The 22,136-nt window shown below is 40.7% G+C and overlaps 1 protein-coding gene and 1 non-coding gene across 2 annotated transcripts in view; one reads left to right on the forward strand and one right to left on the reverse strand.

The window, feature by feature from the left end:
- LOC110199715 (hepatitis A virus cellular receptor 2 homolog) overlaps positions 1-2,023 on the reverse strand; it is a 29,167-nt gene extending 27,144 nt beyond the window's left edge. Inside the window, 3 exon segments of the mRNA XM_020974609.2 lie at positions 647-982; positions 1,681-1,746; positions 1,749-2,023. Of these exon segments, the coding sequence (XP_020830268.2) occupies positions 647-982; positions 1,681-1,746; positions 1,749-1,773 (427 nt within the window). The 5' untranslated portion in view covers positions 1,774-2,023.
- A 19,303-nt stretch (positions 2,024-21,326) lies between these two features.
- Positions 21,327-21,408, forward strand: TRNAS-UGA (transfer RNA serine (anticodon UGA)). Its single transcript has one exon. It is a non-coding gene; the product is annotated as a tRNA-Ser (tRNA).
- The last annotated feature ends 728 nt before the right edge of the window (positions 21,409-22,136 follow it).

A 22,136-nucleotide genomic window follows, 5' to 3' on the forward strand; every position in this document is an offset into this window, starting at 1 on the left:
TGCTCACACTGAAAATTTAACAATTGGCTCTCCTGGACACATTCAAGCTGGCTCACCCTTGTCTTTCCTGGTCCCTTCCCATCCCTCCTTACCTCTTCACTCCACACACACACTGCTAGTGCCATTTCTCCCATTTATAATGTATATCTCTTATATGTACATGGTTGTTTGCATGCTATCTCTTCCCATTAAATGTAAGCTCCTTGAGGGCAAGGGCCATGTTTTTGCCTTTCTTTGTACCTCTAGTGCTTAGCACAATGCCAGTTGTAGAAGCTTAATAAATGCATGTTGCTAATGACAATGATGTTTAGTTGCAAAAAAGTAAATTTAAGGTCAATAAAAGGGGGGGAAACTGTCTTAACTGTTAAAGAGCTATTGTTGAGTGGAATGAGCTGCTTCAGGAGGTGGTCCCCCACCACCACCATCACCAGCACTGGAAGACTTCAAGGAACAGCTGGGTGACTAATTGTCAGATGTGATTTTCATGGGCTCTTGTATAGATATTAATTGGATTAGATGTACTCTAAGATTCCTTTCATCTTTGATGTTTCATGAGGCTGTGAATTTCTGAAAGTCTCTTCTTATATACTCTTTGATTTTCCCATAAGAATTTTATAAAGGAGAAAAAAAAAAGACACTTACCTGCGTTTGACCACCAACTCCAGGGATGTTTTTTGGTCATTAAATAGACCTTTAAATTGTATCCTGCAGCAATAAATTCCACTGTCTGCTTCTCTCACATTCTCAATTTTTAGGGACACATTCCCTCGGAAAAGATCTCCCTTTAACTGGTATCTCTTTATCTTCTGATATGTCACTTTCCATCCATCGGTGCTGAGAAATTCTTCATGACATCCACTAACAGGGCAGATCCCTTTACCCCAGCATATGGGCACAATTTCATTTCTTGGATCAACCACATAGGAACATGGTAAAAGGACAGTTTGACCCACCACTGCTGTGTAGGTACTTACTGAGGGCTCTGCAGGTAGAGATGGAAAAAGAAAAAAAAAGGATCTAAGGTAAAGGAAGAACAAGAGTAGGCAAGTTTTATTAAAGCAAAGAAAAATAATTCTTCAAGTAGTTCACTGAAATGATTATATCACTCATCCTGTTTTGAGGCTGGCTATCTGCCATGGTAGGAGCAACTAGGTGATTCAATGGATAGAGCACCAGGTCTAGAGTCAGGAAGATCTGAATTCAAATCCAGCTTCAGACAGTTACTAGCTATGTAACCCTGGGCAAGTCACTTAACCCCTATTTGCTTCAGTTCCTCATCTGGAAAATGAAATAGCAAATCCCTCCAGTATCTTTGCCAAGAAAACCCCACGGACATAGGGACATCCAGTCAGACACCACCGAACAACAACAATCTGCCAAATTGTGTAATAACTCCAAAGGAAAGGGACGATGAAAATGAAAACTAGAAAAGAAGAAAAAATCAACACCTAGGAAAATGGCTGAGCCATCTCTCTTAAGGTGTCCTATGTTTATAGCTAAACTACTAAATGTCTACACACAGGACACAAAGTGAGTAGGTAGAACAAAGCCTCCCTCTGCAAACTACCTTAAAATGCTTTTTAAAATAGCATTCACATCTACTGAACCTCCCATCTGCCTCTGTCACGCCCTTAGCCACAGCAGCCTTCCCAAGGAGAACCACTTAAATCATCTACTTACCAGCTGGCCACAACAGAAGGACAAAAATGAAGAGAGGGAACAACATACCACCAGCTGAAATCTCTAATGGAAAAGTAGGCTGAGTGTAGCCATAGTTTAATTTCCTAGTTTCACTTCTACTTCCTTGTCTGCTGTTTGCTCCCAGAGAACCATATGAAACACTTAGTGTGCTCCTCAAGGGAGCATCCTAGCTTAACCTAGTGACACCTCAGAGCTGGGAGCCTGAAATGAGAGCCCCTGATGAAAAAGAAACCTCAGAAACTGTTACTCATCTCCTCAATCACATCTCACTCTACACACACCAAAAAGGCAACAGTTTCATACAGCAACAGCAAAGAGAAAAAGGAACTTCAGACACTGGAAACCTTTGGTCATTACTAACTTCTCTTTTTTCTTACTTCCTGTCCATTGTTTCACCCACCACTCCAAGTCCTCATCAATTCCCCCAGTCCTGTTGATTCTGCCTCTGCTCTCTCTTTTCCATCCCCACTAATTCAGGTCCTCATTATCATTCACTTGCATTATTCCAGTAGTCAGTCAGCCTCCAGGTCTCCTTACCTCCATTTTCCTCTACTTCAGTCTTTCCTGAACATCATTTATATTCCTAATGCATAGGTCTAATCACATAACTCCATAGGCTTTAAAAAAAAAGAAAGGAGGGAAGGAAGGGAGGGAGGGAGGGAGGAAGGAAAAAAGGAGGGAGGGAGGAAGGAAGGAAAGGAAAGGAAGCAGAGAAAAGGAAAACAAAAGAAAGAGAGAAAACAAGAAAAGAAAAAGAAAGGAAAGGAAACCTTCAGTGGTTTCTTACTGCCTACATTTAAAAATCCAAGCTTCTTAGTTTGACATTCAAGGCCTTCCACAACCTGGCTTTAGCCTTTCCACGTAACATTTCTCTTCATTCCAGACAAGCTAGACTACTCAAAATCCCTTCATATGTCCTGTGCTTCCCTCCCCCACCCCCGCTGCCGCCACCACCACCACTACACCTTTGCCTTTGATCTTTCTAATTCTTAGGTTTGAAATTTTTTCCCTCTTTATCTCTACCACTTGAAATCCTATCCATCCATAAGAAGCAGCTCAAATATTCCTTCTTTTATGAAGCCTTTCCTGGTCCCCCCCCCCCCTTAATCTATGCCATCTTTCTCTCCTCTATTTATTCCACATTTATTCCATAAGTGTTTATTAGCATTTACTACATGCTAGGCACATAGCAAACTCACAGTACATTGTTCCGACCCATTTTTTGTATTATTGTTGTTGTACTAATATCTCACTTCTTCTATTATATAGATATCTCACTTCTTCTATTACAGCATAAGCTCCTTGAAGGCAGGAGTTTAAGGAACTTGCTACTGAGATAAAGGGAAGGAAGTTGGGAATGGCCCTCAGGTCACTAATCAACGTTAAAAGATTAGAAAGGTCTTAACCAGGAGATGGTATAAGCACCCACAAAGAGTCCAAAAAGCAAGATTCAGAATCTTTAATCACTAGGGAGAGGCAGAGATATGTTTCAGTGATTTGCTTAGAAAGCATAATGTTTATAGTTCTACCATGTGACTGCTACCTGTTTCTAAGTAAAGACTGGTCACCTCCTAGATGTTTTGTTTGTCCTCCATTCTGGAAGAGGACTATGATATCAGGAAGGTGATGCCATGACTTGCAAGTGAATTGGATTTAAGTGAGGGAGGGCTGTGCAAAGTCACCAGCCTCATTTTCTCCTCCAGAGCTATCTGGGTCCTGTGGCAAGATATAGATTGGGGTGACTAGAGATGGTCCCAAAACTCCTAGTGTAAAGGGAAACAAAGAATGCCTCTACTTAATTAAAAGGATAAAATAACAATGAAGTGTTTCTGACAGGCTTTGGGAAAGCAGATTTTCAAGTGTTCAAAGATAGGATAAATAAGATCCCATGCATTAAAGCTCTATTGGATAAGACAGCTCAGGAAGGAGGAAAACTCTCAAGAATGATGTTCTAAAGATACAAAGGGGACATTATTCCAATGAAGAGGAAAAACTGAAATTATCTGAAGAGACAGATATAGATGCACAGGGGACACCAACTAAGTCACATTTTTTAAAGATTTGTACAAGTGGAAGCAAAGGCAGGTAATAGAGGATGAATATAAGCCATGGCCTTGCCTTGTAAAAATAGAGCTGAGGCTAATGAGGGAAACTAAGGACAATACAAAGTTTTGGAGTATTTTTAATATTGTTTTGATTTGTTTCCTGTCATATTGGGGAAAAGAGCAAGATCAAAGAAGGGATAGGACCATTGCTTGGGGTGGGTGGGATGATAATTGACAACAGAGAGAAGGCAGAACTATTCACTTACTATTTTGCTTTTTTTTCTCTGCACTTGAAATGACGTAATAAAAATGGCTAAAAGAGAGGGATGCCCAGGATATGTAAGGGGATATAGGAAAGCAACCAGTTGCCCTACATGAATTTAGGTCATTTGGCCAAGAAGAACTATATTCCCAAGGATCGAAAGAGCTGATAGATATGTTTGCCATTGTTAGTGGTATTGGAAAAATGTGAAGAATGGGAAAGATACCAAAACGCCTAGAGAAGAGCAAGTACGGTCTCAATGTCAAAAAAAGGAAAAGAATGTGGTGTGCAAACTATAATCCCATGAACCTAACTTTGCTTGATTCATAGGAAAATTCTAGAATAGATCACTAAAGAGACTGGTAATGGAAATCTTGAAAAGGAAGCAATGATTACCGATGGCCAACATCATAAAAACTGGTTGTGTCAGAAAAACCTTATTCCTCTATTTTTGACAGGCTTGTTGAACAAGTACAGAGCAGTGCTGCTTGAGCTAAAAATGGTTCTTACATTTTAAAATAAAGTTTTATTGTATTTAAAGATGTAAAAACCAAAATAAAACATTCTTAGCTCACTAGCCATGAAAAAATAGGCAACAGGTTGGATTTGATCCATGGGCTACAGTTTGTCAATCTTTTGACTAGTAGTTCAGTGGGATTCTATAGAAAGAGCTTACTAGAATTTAGCAAAATATTTAATAAAGTACCCCATACTATTCTTTTGTGGAAGATAAAAATATGTAGCCTAGAAAATAATACAATTAGATGGTTTGGAAGTAGTTTAATGGCTAGATTCAAAGATTCATGGCTCAAGTCAACTTGGCAAAAGTCTCCAGAGGAAAGCCCTGGTGATCTATACTTGGCTCTATTTAACATTTTTTTCAGTGATTAGATAAAGGCAGAGATGGCAACTTGATCAAATTTGGTAATGACAAAAAGTTGGGAGGGAAAACTAACACAATGGATAAAAGAGTACATAAAAGTCTTGATAGGTGAGAACAGCAGGCTGTTTATAACAAGATGAAACTGAAGAGACATAAATATAAAATCTTGCAGTTGGTACCAAGAAACAATGACTTTCACAAATATAGAACAGAAGAGACATCAGTTAATAGTTTGAAATAACAATTCTGAGAGTTTTTAGAGTAAACTCAGAGTCAGTCAGTAATGTGAATGTTATCTTGGACTGTACTCAGAAAAGTACAGCTTCTAGGAATAGGGAAATCCTACACTTTATATATGCTTTAGTTCTATACTTTAGTCAGGGTAGCTAGGTGGCACAGTGAATAAAGCACTGGACTGGGAATCAGGAAGACTCATCTTCCTGAGTACAAATCCGGCCTCAAACACTTATTAGCTGTGTGACCTTGAGTAAGTCATTTAACCCTGTTTGCCTCAGTTCCTCATCTGTAAAATGAGCTGGAGAAGGAAATAGCAAACCACTCCAGTATCTTTGCCAAGAAAACCCCAAACAAGATCATGAAGAGTGGGACCTGAATGAAAAACAATTAAACTAAATACTCTAAGTCAGACCTCACCCCAAGAATGGTGCTCAGTTCTGGGTACATCTATGAGGGGCCAAGATGAAAAGAATTCAGAGAAAGACAGCCAGCCAGGATGGCAAAGGGTCATGAGTCCATATCATATAAGGATCAGTTGAAGGAACTGGGGATGTTGATAGGTGTTTTCAAGCATTTGAAGAGTTATCTATCATACTTAGACTCAAAGGCTAGAAACAAGAAAAATGGGTGGGAATTACAAAGAGGGAGATTAGACTTGATGTCAAGAAAAACTTTCCTAAAAATTTGAATTCTCCAAAAGTGTAATGGGTCGCCTTGGGAGAGAATGGACTTTCCTTGGAGGTCTTCAAGCATAGGACAGTCAATGCCCACCTCTCAGGTATATTATAGTAAAGATTCTTTTTGAGTTTAAGTTGGAATCAGTGGCTACTGAAGATTCTTCCAACTCCAGAATTTTGTGAGTCTGTGCACAAGTAGAAAGAAGATATCAGGGATGTTGTGGAAGGAGAATTGATTGGACATGAAAGATGAGGAAAAGGAGTCTAGAATAACTCTCTGGTTAATAACATGATTGACTAGGAATGTCATCCTTAACAGTATAACCTGTGGGGCACCCCTTTTCAGATTATGAAATGACTTTGAATATCAGAGAATTTTATATTTGATCTAGGAAGTGATAGGGAAGTGATAGTGATAGGGAGTCTTTTGTATTTTTTAATTAATTAAATAATTTTATTTTTAATTTATGGGATAAAACAAGCATTTCCATAACATAGTACAATTTTTAAACAAAAGAGATGATTGCATATGAAACTACAAATCTGTTATGTACAACTTGCTATTCCTTTTAAATATATAATAAAGTTATGTAAATTTCTTTTTTTCTCCCCTCCACCCTAGAGATGGCTACTATTAGACTCAAATGTATGTGTGTGTATGTGTGTGTGTGTGTGTGTGTGTGTGTGTATGTAATCATTCTATACACACTTCTGTTTATCCGTTCTTTCTCTGGATGCAGATAGTATCTTCCTTCATATGTTCTTTGTAGTTAATTTGGGTATTTATAATCTTCAAAATGACTTATTCAATCAAAGTGGTTCCTAAAACAATATTGCTGTTATTATATGTAGTGTTTTCTTGGTTCTCCTCATTTCACTCTTCATTATTTCATGCAAGTCTACCCATGCTTTTCTAAGATCATCGAGCTCATCATTTCTTAGAGCACAGTGGTCTTCTGTCACAATCATATGGAGTTTGTTGAATAGGCAAATGTGCAAGTGTGACAGGCTGCTTGAGTTCTGTTTTGGACATGTTAAGTTTGAAATGCTAACGGGCCATTCAAATAGAATTGTCTAGCAAACAGTTGGCGATTTGGGACTAGAGTTCAAGAGAGCTACTAGCAATGAATATAAGAATTTTAAAACCCGCATTTAAAGATGATGAATCCACAGAAAGCAATGACATCAGCAAGAAAGACTAGTATAGAGAATGAAGAGGAAAGTGCCCTGGACAGAGCCTTTGGGACATGCTTAAAGGATGAAATATGGGATCCAGCAAAAGGAAACTACGTGGAGGTGATAATTCAGTTTGGAGGAGAACCAGGAAAAAGGTTGTCATAGATTCCAGGGAGAGTGGAGATGGAGAGGGTGTCCAGGAGGAGGAGAAGGTGGTCAAAAGCATCAAAAGTTACAGAAATTTAAGGAGGATGAAGACTGAGAAAATGCTGAAGTTTTAGCAGCTAGATCATTGGTAACCTTTAAGAGATGGCTTTTGGTAAAGTGGTGAGCCTGAATAGTCATATTGCAAAGGATGAGAAGTAAGTGGGTGGTGAGGAAAGAGAAGCACCAAGTACAGATGGCTCTTTCTAGGAGCTGGGCGATGAAAAAGAGGAGAAATGCAATATGGCAGTTTAAGAGGATGGCAGAGTCAAGTAAAGTTGTTTGTTTTGTTTTGTTTTGTTTTGTTGTTAGAGAGGGGGGAAGTCTGGACATATTTCTAGGCTTTAAAACTCATCTTGTTCATCCTCAAAGACTAGAACAAAGGTGGGGAAGATGGGGGAAGATTTAGAGGGGTTTTGAGATGTCTACAGCAAGTTACTAGTGAAGTTGCTAGTACAACCCTTGTCCCCTCACCCCATTCCAGAGCTCTTTCCCTACAAACACACTGGAATATCAATCAACTAATCCATAAGCATTTATTAAGCACAAACAATGTACTAGGCACAATATACTAGTTGGAGAGGATGCAAAAACAAAGGCGAAATAAATGCCTGCCCACAAGGAGCTTGCATTCGAACACAGGAGAAAGCATATACTTCTATCACCAAAGACTATATTACATATATTATATGTGCATATGTGTGTGTATGTTGCCATTGTTGAGTTGTTTCAGTCATGTCTGGCTCCATGACCCCATTTGGGGTTTTCTTGGCAAAGATACTGGAGTGGTTTGTTATTTCCTTCTGCAGCTCATTTTACAGATGAGGAAACTGAGGCAAACAGGGTAAGTGACTTGCCCAGGGTCACACAGCTTGTCAGTGTCTGAAGCTGGATTTGAACTCAGAAAGATAAATCTTCCTAATTCCAGGCCTAGCACTCTATCCACAGTACCACCTAGCTGATATATATCTATATGCAGAGGAAATTATGCTGAAATCTGAATCACTATGCGCACCCCACTACTAAGCCTCAGCTTTTACATGCAGGCTCCACCTCCATTTCTTTCGTGTTCAGCTGTTACTCTGACAAACACCCATACTCCCCTGACAAACATGCAAACTGTATCATGGAATCACAGCATTTTAGAGTTGAGTGGGGCCTTTTATATACCTAATCTTCTGACTTTTAAAGCCCCTCATAGCCTGGGCCCTTCCTACCTTTCCAGTCTTCTTACACTTAATCTCCATGTACCAGATCACAGGATCCAGGAACACTGGCCTTCTTGTCGTTTCTTGAACTAAAACTCATTCTCTCTACATTAAGCCTTTTCACAAACTTTCCACTGAATGCTCAGAAAGTTCTCCTTCCACCTCTCTGCCTTTTGGCTTCCCTGGCTTCCTTTAGTCCTATCTTCTGCAGGAAGCCTTTTCTGGCCGTGTTGCTCCTGGTACCTTTCCTCTGAGCTTACATCCCATTTGCGCCATATAGATCTTAGATACGTGGTTGTTTGCATGATGTCTTCCTCCACCGATTAGCCTATTGATCTTTGAAATGGTATTCTTGGTGGTTTTTTCCTCTCCTTATATCCCCAGCATTTCATATAGTGTCTGCTTCATAGTAAGTACTTCTTAAATGTTTGTTGACTGATTAGAACCAGAACAGGAATTCTCGCTTTAACACTTCCTACAAATGGTCATCCAGGCTCTGCTTGAAGGCCTCCAATGGGTGGAAGAAGGTGAGGAGGAGGTGCTATCTCCTGAGAGAATCCGTTTCATTTGTGCATAGGAACAAAAGCACTTATAGAACTGGAAGAGACCTCAGAGGGCATGCGGTCCAATACTCATATTTTACAAATGAGGAAACTGAGGTTAAGTGACTTGTCCAGGGTTATAAAGCCTCATAGCTATTAAGTGTCTGAGATGGGGTAATGTTTTAAAACACACACACACACACATTTTTAACTTACTCATATTTCCCAAGTTCTAACTGTTAAGTGTTTGTTTTTTTTCCATCTCTTTGTTTATCTGACATCATGCCTAAAATGACCTCTTTACAACTTCCACCCATTCCTAATTCTGTACTCTGGGGCCAAACAATACAAGTCTACTTCCTCTTCCACAAAAGTCTATCAACTGATGGAAGCCAGTGATTATCCTTCTTCCTCTTCCCCACCACCAGTCTTCTCTCTGCCAGGCTATACAGCCTCATTTCTTTCAACCAATCTCCACAGAGCAGAAACCAGAGTTGGGTCACTATTGTGTTTTCTCTCTTCAGTGTGTTCTCTACCTGCCTTATCAATATCAGCATTTTTGAAAAGGTAGTGCCTGGAGCTGAGCAAAATACTCTACAAGGAGTCCCTGGTTTCCTTCAAGAATTAGTTCAAGGTCCACCTTCTGCAGGAGACCTTTCCTGGTTTCCCAAACTGATAATGCCTTCCCATTCAAGGTCACCTTGTATCTAATGTGTATATGTCTTGTAAATACCTAGTGGTATTTAAACCCATAAACCCCTTTTCCAGAGGCTGCAAAAGCCAGGAAACAGACTGGAGGAGACACAGATGTGGGCATTTTGGTCTGCAGCCACTCCCTCCCTCTTGGTGGCTTTGGGGAAGGTGATGGACAGCCCTCCCCTCCCTGAAAAGGGAGAGGTTGACTTGAGCGGGAGCAAAAAGCAGGGGGAGGACTGGGGGGCCCCAGTGGCTGAAGGTGGTGAAAGGGAGGAGGCAGAATAAAGTAACCGATAAGCTCTGCCTTCCTCATCACCAGCTTAGTAGCAAACAGAACTACGAGCAAAACAAACAGCAAACAGAGTCACAAGATATGTACAGTACATGCAATGTCCTTGAGGGCATGGTGATGATTTACCTTTGTCTCCGTATCCCCAGCCCCCAGTAGTGGCTGGCCCATAGTATGAATTTAATTTGACTTTTTTTTTTTGCTTTCTTTTTATTCTTGTATTCAACAAGAATATTTTCTTTTATTTTTTTCAATGAACAAAAATAAATTCTTCTTTCCCTCTCATTGGGGGAAAAAAGAAATCAAAATCCCTATAATAAATAAGCATAGTCAAGCAAAACAAATCCCCATATTGACCATGTCCAAAAACACATGTATCTTTCTGCATCTTGACATCATCACCTCTCTGTCAAGAAGTGACAAGCATGCTTCATCTTTGGTTATCTGGAATTATGTTTGGTCATTGGGCTAATCAAAGTTCTCAAGTCTTTCAAAGCTGTTTTTCTTTACGATGCAGGTCATACAAGTCTTACCAGACAATAAATGTTATTGACAAAAGCCAAGTGTAGATCAATTGCCCCCTTATTCCTTTAAGCTATGCCTTTCTCAACACAATTCATGGTTAAATTAACTTTTGGGGAGTGACATGTCATATTGTTGATTCATACGGAACTTGTAGTCCATTAAAACCCCCAGATTTTTTTCAGACAAATCTACCCATGTCTTCTGCATCTCCTACTTGAGAAGTCTATTCCAGAACCTAGATATAAGGTTCTCCATTTATTTCTATTAAATGTCACCCAGCTAGATTCACTCCAATATTCTAGCCTATCCAGATCATTTTGGATCATGGTTGTCATACAGTGTTTTTGCCTAGAAACTAATCAGAGACTTGTGCAGTGATGCTCCCGACGTAGAGTAGCGATTTTGATGAGTCATCATATCTTGAGTCCTCAAAAGCCTCTAAAGGTTCTAACCCAATGACCTAGCACTCACACTCTTAGCAGAGTGGTAGAAAGAGCTCTACTTCACTGGGGAATCAAAAAATCTGGGCTATAGCTTGAGATCTGCCACAAACTAGAGTTGATAATAATAACAACTCATGTCTCTATAGAACTCTAGTTTCCAAGACGTTTTCTCAAAAACATTGGATTTGGAGCCAGAAGATATGGGTTCCAATACCATCTGCTAATTTTGCACAAATTACTTAAGCTTTCTTAAATTTTCATGATCTATAGAATAAGGAGTTCAGATCAGATTATTTATAAATTCCCTTCTAGCTGAAAGTGCTATTATCCTATGAAGCAGATGAAATCAATAAGGCAAATGTAATTAGCTGCATTACAATTAACAGCATTTTTACAGGGGAGAAAACTGAAACCTAAAGAGAGAAGCAGATTTGTCTAGTGTTTCATTGCTAGTTAGAATCAAAAGACCTAGGTCTGGTCACCTATTCTTTCACGAAGTCCAGTGCTCCTTCTGCTATATCCCACTACCACAGCTCTTCGGGCCTCAGTTTCCTCACTTGTAAAATGCAGGGGTTGGGCTTAATGACCTCTAGAGTACCTTTCGATTTCAAGATCTTACTCGTCAAGTATCTCCTTTGAATAACTCTGGTTATTGTAGATATTTCCCCACCCTGCTAGGCAATGGGCAGCAGAAAGAAAAAAAAATAGAACTATTAAATAAATGCTTAACTTTCTGAGCTTATTCAATCTATTGATTTTGGAATTCTGGGTTCAATGGAGACACTCTAGGATGGACAGCCAAACAAATTAATTTCAATGCAATTCAACAAGCATTTTTTATTTCTTGTTTTAATAGTATTTTTTTCCCAATTACATGTAAAGATAGTTTTCAACACTCATTTTTTTATAAGATTTTGAGTTCCAAATTTTTCTCCCTCCCTCTCCTCCCCTCTCCCCCCCAAAAAACAGAAAGCAATCTGCTATAAGCTATACATGTGCAATAATTCCACAAACATTTATTAAACCGTTAGCACATACTAGGTGCTTGGGACGCAAAAATAACAAAATAGTCTCTGCCCTCAAAGAGCTTACATTTTACACAAGGAAACAACATATACACAGATAAGTAAATACAAATATGCAGATATATCTATAGATAAATAGATGTAATCTAAAAGCAAAGTATTTTAAAATGTCTTTTCCCTTTGTAATGAGGGAAAAAAATCACCCACTAGGCTGGCTTTTTTAACCACAGAGCTTAGCCTGAAAGGTGTTAATGTCTGAGACCAAGAAAATTGCCTTGTTAACCATGACCTTCTGAAATATTGTTTCCTCCTCCCTGCGGGTGGGGAAATTAGTCATCATACTACTGGATCCACCCTATGAAATAGTCATGTCCGTTCTCGAAAGTGAAGAGGTGGGACAAAAGACATTTCCCAGGGGAACCACAGACATGCATAGCATACCTATTCCTACCTCTAGCTTTTGCTCTCTTTCAGTGCCTAACCCCAAATTTGGTTAGCAATGAGATGAGAGTGCCACTCATTGAAGGGTCTTCCATGGTGCAGTTTGCAATGGCACATGTGGGAAACAAGTGTGAAGACTGTGCGTGTGGAGAACTAATCAGTGGTCCCGAACGACGACTAAACTGGAATTGCAGCAAGAGTTTATAGATGCAGCTGTAGTCACAAACATGCATTCATCTTTTTAAAATTATATTGACACCTTTTGTTTTAATGTTACCTTTACTTCCTAATATGTCTTGCCCCCTTCCTCACCCAGTAATTCATCCATTAAATACTTTTAAAAGAAAGAGAAAAAAGCAATTCAGCAAAAGCAAACAAACATCAAGTAGGTCTGATAGTGTATACAATATTCCACACCCATAGCCTTCCACCTGTTCAAAGAAGAGAAGGAACCTCTTCCTTTTAAATATGAATGGATGGCTAAAGAAAACAACAGATTGTTCAGCTCTCCGTTAAAGTCTTTTGATACTTCTTGAAAAGGTTGCAGAAAAGAGCTCAGAAGTGTTACCAGCTTCATACTGTGAACAATAATCCCCAAGCTAATCTAACATCTCCATATGGCGGCATCCGAGGGCCCCTTTCTCTGTTATTCATTTGACTCTCCTTTTTTGGAAAGTCACTTAGTCAACATGCACTTATTAAGCACCAGTTATGTGCCAGGCATTGTACTAGGCACAGGGAATACAAAGAATAGCAAAAGATAGCCCCTGTCCTTGAAGAGTTTGCAATCTAATGGGTCAGCTCTGGCTTACTAGGAACTATGCATTCTCTTTCTGACAGATCTGTCACCAACCCTTTTACCAGAAAGGAGCTCAAATGTGAAATGCTATCTAAATGTAAGGTAGTATCACCGTTATTAGTTTGCTTCAACAAATATTTTAGGTGCCTACTCTGGTCAAGGTACTTCAACTGATGTCTGTTATCGTTCTGACGTAAGCTTCTTTCCACATGTGTTGAAGATTTCATCGCTACATGGATGGGAGTGTTGTGTAATAAGTCTAGTAAGGTAGACATCAGATCATGAGGGGCTTTTAATGACAAACATAAAAGTTTGTATTTGATGCTCAAGGTACTGGGGGGCCATTGGAACTTTGTGAGCAGGGTGTGACATTTCTCAGTTTGGGGAATATTATTTCGGCAGCTGTGTGAAGGAAAGACTAGAAAAGAGACTTGAAGAAATGAGACTAAAAAGGGGCAGCTAGGTGGTGCAGTGGATAGAGCACCAGGCCTGGAGTCAGGAGGACTTGAGTTCAAATCTGGCCTCAGACCAGACACTTGACATTTACTAGCTGTGTGACCCTGGGCAAGTCACTTAACCCCAGTTGCCTCACCAAAAAAAAAAAAAAAAAGAAAAGAAATGAGATTAAAGAATGGCTCTCCTGACAGTTCGGGTGGAGGTGATAAAGGTTGAATCATGTGAGAAATGGTGTGAAGGTGGAACAGCTAAGAGAGACGTAGTATTGGCTGTATTGAGACTTCATTGTATGGTCCTGGAGAAGCAAATGAATGGAAACTGCTTATGCCTCCCCAGGAATCACAGTTTTAAGATGAGGACAGTTGTGCCTATTTGGAAGGGACAACAAATTTCAAACAGAAGAAAATGTGTAACAGGGCCTTTGGAACATGCCCAGATTGTCCTGGTAGGTACCCTCAAGAGTTTTTGGAGCGCACCCATATTGCCTAACATGGAGGCACTCTATCTGCCATGTGGGGGAGGGGGGAGGTAGCCTCCTTTGATTATCTGCCTTATCTTTGAACAGGCCAGACTGAGCCAGTCGATCTCTTTCTGGCTCATGTTCTTTCCTGCACAGAAGATAAAGATAACAGTTTGCACGCGCGCACACACACACACACACACGAACAGCAGGGTATAGAGGGGAAGGACTTCCTTTCCCTACTCTCTCTCTCTCTAACCCCAGCTCAGAGAAATAAGCCTGGAGATGTCTATTCCTGTTCTGTGTCATTTATCCTTCTCAGTTTCAGGTACAAGTGTGGTGATCTCCACCAGAATCCCAAAACTAGGAATTCAAACCATGGTGAGTTTGAAGGCAGTATTCCAGGCTTAGAATTCAGGGTCCCTGAATATAGATGTAAGAATCATCGATGTAGAGCTGATAACTGAATTGCTTGACCTCCTTGAGGTCAGGGACTATATTTCTTTCTTCATATTTGTATCCCCAGTGCTAAGCACAGTGCCTGGCACAGGGTAGCGACTCAATAAATGTTTATTGATTGATCAATTAAATCCACAGAAGCTATTAAGAGAGAAAAAGTATATAGCAAGAAGACCCAGGCAGAATCTTGTGGAACAGACAAAGTTAAGAAACAGGAGATAGAGAATAATCCAGGAAATGAAACAGAAAAGGAAAAGTCAGAAGGCAGGAGGAAAACTAGGAAAGAGGAGCGTCTTGAAAGCAAAGGGAGGAGAAAGTAATCATGAGGAGACAGTGGTTAACTATTAAAAGCTGCAAAGAGGTCAAGTAGAATAAGAACTAAGAAAAAGCTATTCAATTTAGCAATTACAAAATAATTGGGAGAAACATAGTGGATAGAGAGATGTCCTCAGAGTCTAGAAGACTTATCTGAAATCCCAGATAAGTCACTTAACCTCTCAGGACCCAGGCAAATCTCTAAGACTATCAATTAGAAAGAAATTAGAAATTGCTGTCCTGGATTTGTAGAAGTTTGCTTACTATATCAATATTTGCTTAAGGAAAGAAAACCACAGGTCCAATGCCTTCTCCCATAAAAAGCCAGTGGTATCTCTGGATAAGGTACCAGTTCCAGTAGAGTGGTAGGGTTAAATGGAAAGTGATGGGAAGTGTTAGACTAGATTGGAAAGTGATGAACTGTAGATAACAAATGTAGACAACTCTTACTAGGAATATGGCTGTGAAAGGAATAAGAAATATAGACTGATACCTTCAAAGATGGAGAAGAATGAGGCCTATTTACAGGGATCATGGCAAGAGCCAATAGGCAAGGACAGTATGAAGATGAGAAAAGAGAAAAGAGAAAGGGAATAAGCAATAGGACAAGCTCCCAGAGGATATGGGAGAGGATGGGATCAAGGGTACAAGAGGAAGGTTGGTCTTGGCAAGGAGAAGGACCACCTCTTCTTCAAAAAATGGAAGGAAAGGAGGAGAGAATAGGGCATGATATAGAAAGGTTTTGAGAAAAGAGAGGTCCTAGCAGCTTACCTTGTCTTTCTCAGTAAAATAGGAGTTAAGATCTGCTTAGATTAGAATTTCTTAACCTGGGGTCCATGCCTTTGGATAAGAGGCGAAAAATTATATCTTTATCTTTATTATTATAATTTAAATTCAAGATTTCCTTCAATTGTTAATGTACATGTATATGTGTGTATGTATAAAAGAACCTGAGGAGTCCATATACTTCACAAGTCTGCCAAAGGGATCGATGATCTACAAAAAAGTTAAGAACCTCTGATCCAGAAGGAAAGTGATGTAGGAGAATTGGAAAAGAAAAGGTTTGCAACAGTTGTTATGGGGAGTGAGATAAGGAGTTACTTGGGGAAGTAACAAATCATTTCTGGGCATCTGTGAGCACCCAGTTGAAACTAAATAGTGACTTTTTAGTGGACCCAGACTACAGAGTTGTATGATTGAATTTAGCAGAGTTCAGTTGGATTAAGAGAACAGGGAGCTTCTGGATATCCCAATAAGGATGAAAAATTGGTGTAGAAGGAATCAGGCAGATGGAAAGATATGTAACCCTAAGCCAAGAACTGACTATGTTAAAGTATAGGTTGGCTTTTTTTTCCCCCAATAATCACATTCTATTGCAATTACCTTCTTAATGGGTCACCCTGCCCTCTTCCCTCTCAAATCTCAAATGGGTCACCTCTTCCCTCTCAAATCCAACTTTCACAGATGCCAAAGAGTTATTCCCGGGAAGGGAGAGGGAAGGGAGGAAGGGATAGAATTTAGGGCTCAAAACTTTTTAAAAAATTAATTAAAAAATTTTAAAAAAGAGTTACTCCCAAAGTATAACATCTAATGCCATTCCTCTGCTTAATAAACTTCAGTAGCAACCTTGAGGATCAAATGCAAACTCCTTTGCTTGGCATTTAAGGCCCTTCACAAGCTGATCCCAACCTGCTTTTTCAGTCTTACTCAACATTATTCTCTTTCACACACCCTGTGATTCAGCCAAACTGACCTTCTGGTTGTTCCTCATCCACAACATCCCCTCCCTTGTCTCTCTGGCTTTGCCCAGGCTGTCCCTCCACAGCGGAAATGCAGCTGTTCCTTCCTCATCTCCACCTCTTAGAATCCCTAGCTCCCTTCAACACTCAGCTTAGGTGCCCCTTCCTACACAGGGCCTTTCTTAGCCTTCTCCCAACCCCTAGTCCCTGGTGCTTTTCCCTGCAAAACTACCTTGTATTTATTTTTATATTTTGCATATACTTAGATGTGTGCATATCATCTTTCCTGATATCACTGAAACTCCTTTAGGGCAGTGTCTGTTCAACGTCCGTCTTCAAATATCAAGCACCCAGCATAGTACCTGGTGAATAGTAATAATAAAGAATGTGTATGGTTTGCCTAACGCTCTAGCTCAGAGTTTAGATGCAAACGGTGTTTGCTGGAGAGCATGTAGACTCGAAGGAAGAAGAGATCTGAATTCAAATCAGCATCTGATACTTACTAGCTAGACAGCCACAGGTAAATCACTTAATGTGTCTCTCTGAACCTCAGTCTCCTCCTCTGTAAAATAAGACCTGCAGTACTTACCTTATAGGATCCTTGTGAGGATCAAACGTACCAACATATATCAAATGTTTTGCAAGCCCTGAATCACCATGTCAATGGTATCTGTTAATACTTTTAGTCCATGTCTGCGTAGAAGGAAATAAATTATAATTTTGTTGTTGTTCGCTCACGTCTGGTTCTTCACGACCGCATTTGTGTTTTTCTTGGCAAAGATACTGAAGTGGTTTGCCATTTCCTTCTTCAGCTCATTTTGCAGAGGAGGAAACAGAGGCAAGTTAAATGTTGGAGACCAGATTTGAACTCAGAAAGATGAGTCTTCCTCATTCCAGGCCTAGTACTCCATCCACTGCATCACCTAGCTATCCACAGATTACAATTTGAGGAGAGAATTTCAGAGGTTAGGACTACAGAAAGGGCATAGTTATGGATGATGAAGAAATCTAGGGTTATAGTAATAATTGCTAATATTTTGTTATAAATTTGGGCCTGGTTTGAGACTATTTTATAGAATCTATGCATGGAAACCACCGTTATAAGATTAGGCCTGATAGTCTCTCCTTAAGAAAGGCTATAAGTCAGGAGGACTTGAGTTCAAATTCAGCCTCAGACACTTGATACTTACTGTGTCACCCTGGGCAAGTCACTTAACTCCCTTTGCCTCATGGAAAAAAAAAAAGAAAGGTTGTAAGCTTATAGAAAATACTCATGAAAAAATACTGACAATACTATTTTTTGAAGGTTAATAGAGCTATGCCCCCCAAATAATATTTTGTCTACTGCTATCTTGTCTTTCTCCATGATATGCAAACCCCCCAAATAATACCAGCTCATTTTTCTCCGTGATAACCCCTAACTCCTGCCAACTCCTGTCCCTGATATACAATTTGGCCAACTCCAGGGAGACCAATCGAAAATCAAAGTATAAGAAAGGAATGGCACTTTGGGGTATATCCTCTCCACCAGCAGGAGTACTACTTCCACAGTAACTGATTTAGGCTCTACTATCCGGCCCAGCTCCCATGGACCAAGGAGCAGCAGGTTTGTTAAATGGGCCACTTCTAGTTCAAACGAGGTAAAGACATACTTCTGCCCAAAAAGCCTGAAATATGGACTGCCTGCTATAGGCCCTGAAAATGATACCATGGTGTAGTAAAAAGAGCAAGGAGGACTTACAATGAGGGTTCAGATTTCACCTTACCAGTGTACTAGTCCTATGAGCATGTGCAACCTCCCTAAGCCTTAACTTCCCCATCTGCAAAATGCATATAATAGAACACATGTCTATGATGCTACCGGACAAACCTGTTGTGAAGATCAACTTGAGAAAATGTTTATAAAGTACTTTTAAAACCTTTAAATTGCTTATATAAATGTCTGCAATCATTACCTGAAATTCCTAGCAAGTTAATTTTACTTTTATTGATAAATTTCATTTTAGTATCTTTACTGGGTTGGAGGGAAGGAGACCTGTGTGCCCACAGCAGAACGCGTAGTACAGCCGCAAACTTCCACTAAAGAAAGGAAGAAAAAAAGAGAGAAACAAAAGAGCCAAACAGCATGACAGATTGGCAGAGACATGGATGGCTGGGCTAAGAGCTTCAACAAACAAAAAGCACACTTCAAAAATAGCTTCCAGCCTGTCAGCTCCTTGAGGGAGGCAGAGAGGAGAGAATCCGCAGCAGCAGAAGCTGGTTTTGCTCTCTTTAAGAAGAAAGCTTTGGCTGAAAGACAGCAACTTATCCCAGAGCTGGTGAGAAACAGAAAAGAGGAAAATCCACTCTGTCGTGGTCTAGTTGCCATTTTTAGTGGTGATGATGACGTAGAACACATTAAAAGAATTGAAAGGGAAGAAGAAAAACTGATGGATTGGAGAAGGCAATTTCTCAACAAAGATGCTTTAATTAGACATCAACAACTTTCAGACTTACATAAGCACTAGAGGCTTTGAAACTAAGGGAGAAAGAGAGATGGAATACTGAGATCAAGGTGCAGAAAGGAGAAATCTGAAATCCCAGAACCTCTGTTACCCATACAAAGGAAACAGTGAGGCTGGCACTATTAACTATGAATGGTCTACTAAAGATGCTGTTGACCACAGTAATACTTGTAATAAAATTCTATAGGGATGATGGGAAGGTTCAGGTTTGGGGATGGAGTGTCAAGGCCTCCAAGTGAGGCTCAATTATGAATGAAAGGAGCTGGCTTGGGAGCAGAAGGCAGCTCTTACTGTGTGACAAGGATGCTATCTGGAAAGTCACATCTGCTCAGTTCCCTGAGATGGAATGAGAAGCACCACCTTGCTCGAGCCATTTTGTATACTGCTAGATGGCAGCTAGGTGGCAGCTAGGTAGCACCATAGTGCACAGAATGCTGGGCCTGGAGTCAGGAAGACTCATTTTCCTGAGTTCAAAGCCCACCTCAGATGCTTCCTAGCTGTGTGACCTTGAGCAAATCACTTAACCCTGTTTGTCTCAGTTTCCTCATCTGTAAAATGATCTGGGGAAGGAAATGGCAAAATATCTTTGCCAAGAAAACCCCAAATTGGGATCACAAAGAGTGAGAAACACAGAACAACAAAGTTGGCAAAGAACTCCACACTTTTGATGAACTGACTCACAATCCATATCCTTAGTTCATACTACTAGTGTTGTTAATGGTGTAGAACAAACCAGCTCATTCCCTTGGGACTTTTTCTTCCACTCCAAAGATTTTCCCGTGTGAGGGTTGTGTGGGCCAACTTGAGGGGACTTCTCTTCTTTTATATCTCCTCATACATTACTACAATTTACTGCACGTTCTGTGCGCAGACTATGTTGTGCTATGATATGCTCCCCTAGCTCCCAGCAAATGGTCAGAGGGGTTAGGTTTTGACACTGACACCTTGTCTATGTTCTACTGTGCCTTTTCTTTCGGCAGAAGACTTGTGTATATTCTGTATAATGTACTTCTGTACAGACTTTCCCTTTCATTTCTCATGAAATGAAAATTTCAGAAACTTCAAAAGAAGAAAATAGAAAAGCAGTTCAACAAAATCAACTCACAGGTCAATTGAATCTGACAGTACCGCCATATTCCACACCTATGGATGCCCCTATCTCTGCAAGGAAGGGAGGAGGCTACATTTTCTCCTCTCAGGGCCAGTGGGAACATGTCTTATCTACATAGGGGGAATAAAGATATCAGTGGGCATGTCACTTATTCTATGTCTCATTTGCTAAAACAAGAAGAGGTGGATTAAAAAATCTTTGTGATCCCTTCTATATCTATGATATATCTGGGATTCAGTCAGTCATCTCGAGGCAAAGTGACAACCAATTATAGTTGTCAAAAGCATTTAGCTCCTGTGATTTTCCCCCTGGCCCCCCCCAAAAAAAAACCCCCATCGTATTGGGGAAACTGGGGGAAGGGGACAGGGAAGGTACTAGAAGTCATAAAGCTATTGAATACATCGCGACTAATGCTGGAAACTGGATAAATCATACTAGCTGAAAGTACTTCGAGTTCATTTAATGTGAAGCTAGAGTATCTGTTTCAAATCCACTCCCTTTATTATGTCTGTAAGACACCTTACAAAGATCATAGCTATCTTTGTGTTAGCTAGTGTTATGTACTCGCTCTGTGATCCTAGGCAAGCGGCTTCATCTCGGAGTTTGTTTCCTCCTCTGTAAAGTGGAGATGCTAACGCCCAGTACTACGAGCTAGGGAGGATGGAGAGGCGAGGGCTTCACGAATAGCATAGGGCCCCGCTGAGGGCCCCGCTGAGGACTCCGCAGCGCCCCTCCACTGCAAACCCTGGCAGGGAACCAGACCTTGGGCGAGGGGCGCAGGGATAGGAGGAACGCGGAGGGAGGTTAGCATCCTCCATCCGGTGCAGGGGCAATTGCAGTTGAGCAAAGAGTGGCTGAGCCTCGGGTGCTACACCTGGTGGAGTCAAGGATTGAATCAATTCTTGTGAGGGAAAAAAAATTCACAAGCATCCAGCACGTAACACATACACACACCCCAAACGCTCGGATCCCCAACACTACAGCACGTACGGAGCATAATACATGATTATATTTTAGATGCAATAAGAGAAAAAGACAGAGGATGAACGAAAAGACACATAATTGAAACTGGAGACAGGTAATTGTCTCATGACAAAGATAAGACTGGAAATAAACCCTGTCTAAGCGTGCTGCGATGGCCGAGTGGTTAAGGCGTTGGACTTGAAATCCAATGGGGTCTCTCCACGCAGGTTCGAATCCTGCTCGCAGCGTTCTAAGAAGTAGCATTTTACATCGCGCCAAAAATATAGGTCAGCGCGGAAACAGTTTGTCACTTTACTGTCAGACCTGCTTCCTGCGCGGCCCCATTAGGTTCACAGGTGATTTAACAGAGACGAGCCAGAATCTCTTTCACTCCACGGTTGGATGACTGGGGTGGCAACTTTAAGCGTGTACAATTTCCCGTGCATTGTCGTCGACTGTGTGACACCCAGAAGATTCTGCAAGCCAGAGCAAGGACTCCCTTCCCTGCGTATCTCCGGTAGCTTCGTGTCTCCGCTTTTACATTGGTGGTGGCTGTTTTAAAAAAAAAAAAAAAAGTTTTGCCAAGCAGCAAAGATACTAGCTTTGAGGACAAAGGAAAGAAAGGAGGAAGTGGAGGCGGCAGCGAGGACACTTCCTCGCGTCGGGGTAAGCCCAGCGCAAGTGGGAGGAGGAGAAAAGAAATGAAGGGGAGCAGTATCCCCGAGGCTGCAGGCAGCAAAGCAAAAGTTCCATGGGCTGCTGTTATTCTTTCATTAGCAGATGATATTGTGGGAAGCTCAGGGCTTGCAAAGAACTCTAGTAACTTAACTGGTCTAGCTTCCCGTCACTTCTTGTGCAAATAGAGGTCCTCGTGACCTCTAAATCCTTTCAATATATTTATTAGGGATTTCTCCATTAAAGAAAGGTTTGCAAAGGCCTCACCCCCTACTCCATCACAGCCTGTTTTCTCTTTCCT

Source organism: Phascolarctos cinereus, unplaced genomic scaffold, assembly GCF_003287225.1.
Source record: "Phascolarctos cinereus isolate Bilbo 61053 unplaced genomic scaffold, phaCin_HiC Scaffold_2;HRSCAF=192, whole genome shotgun sequence".
Classification (NCBI taxonomy): Eukaryota; Metazoa; Chordata; class Mammalia; order Diprotodontia; family Phascolarctidae; genus Phascolarctos; species Phascolarctos cinereus.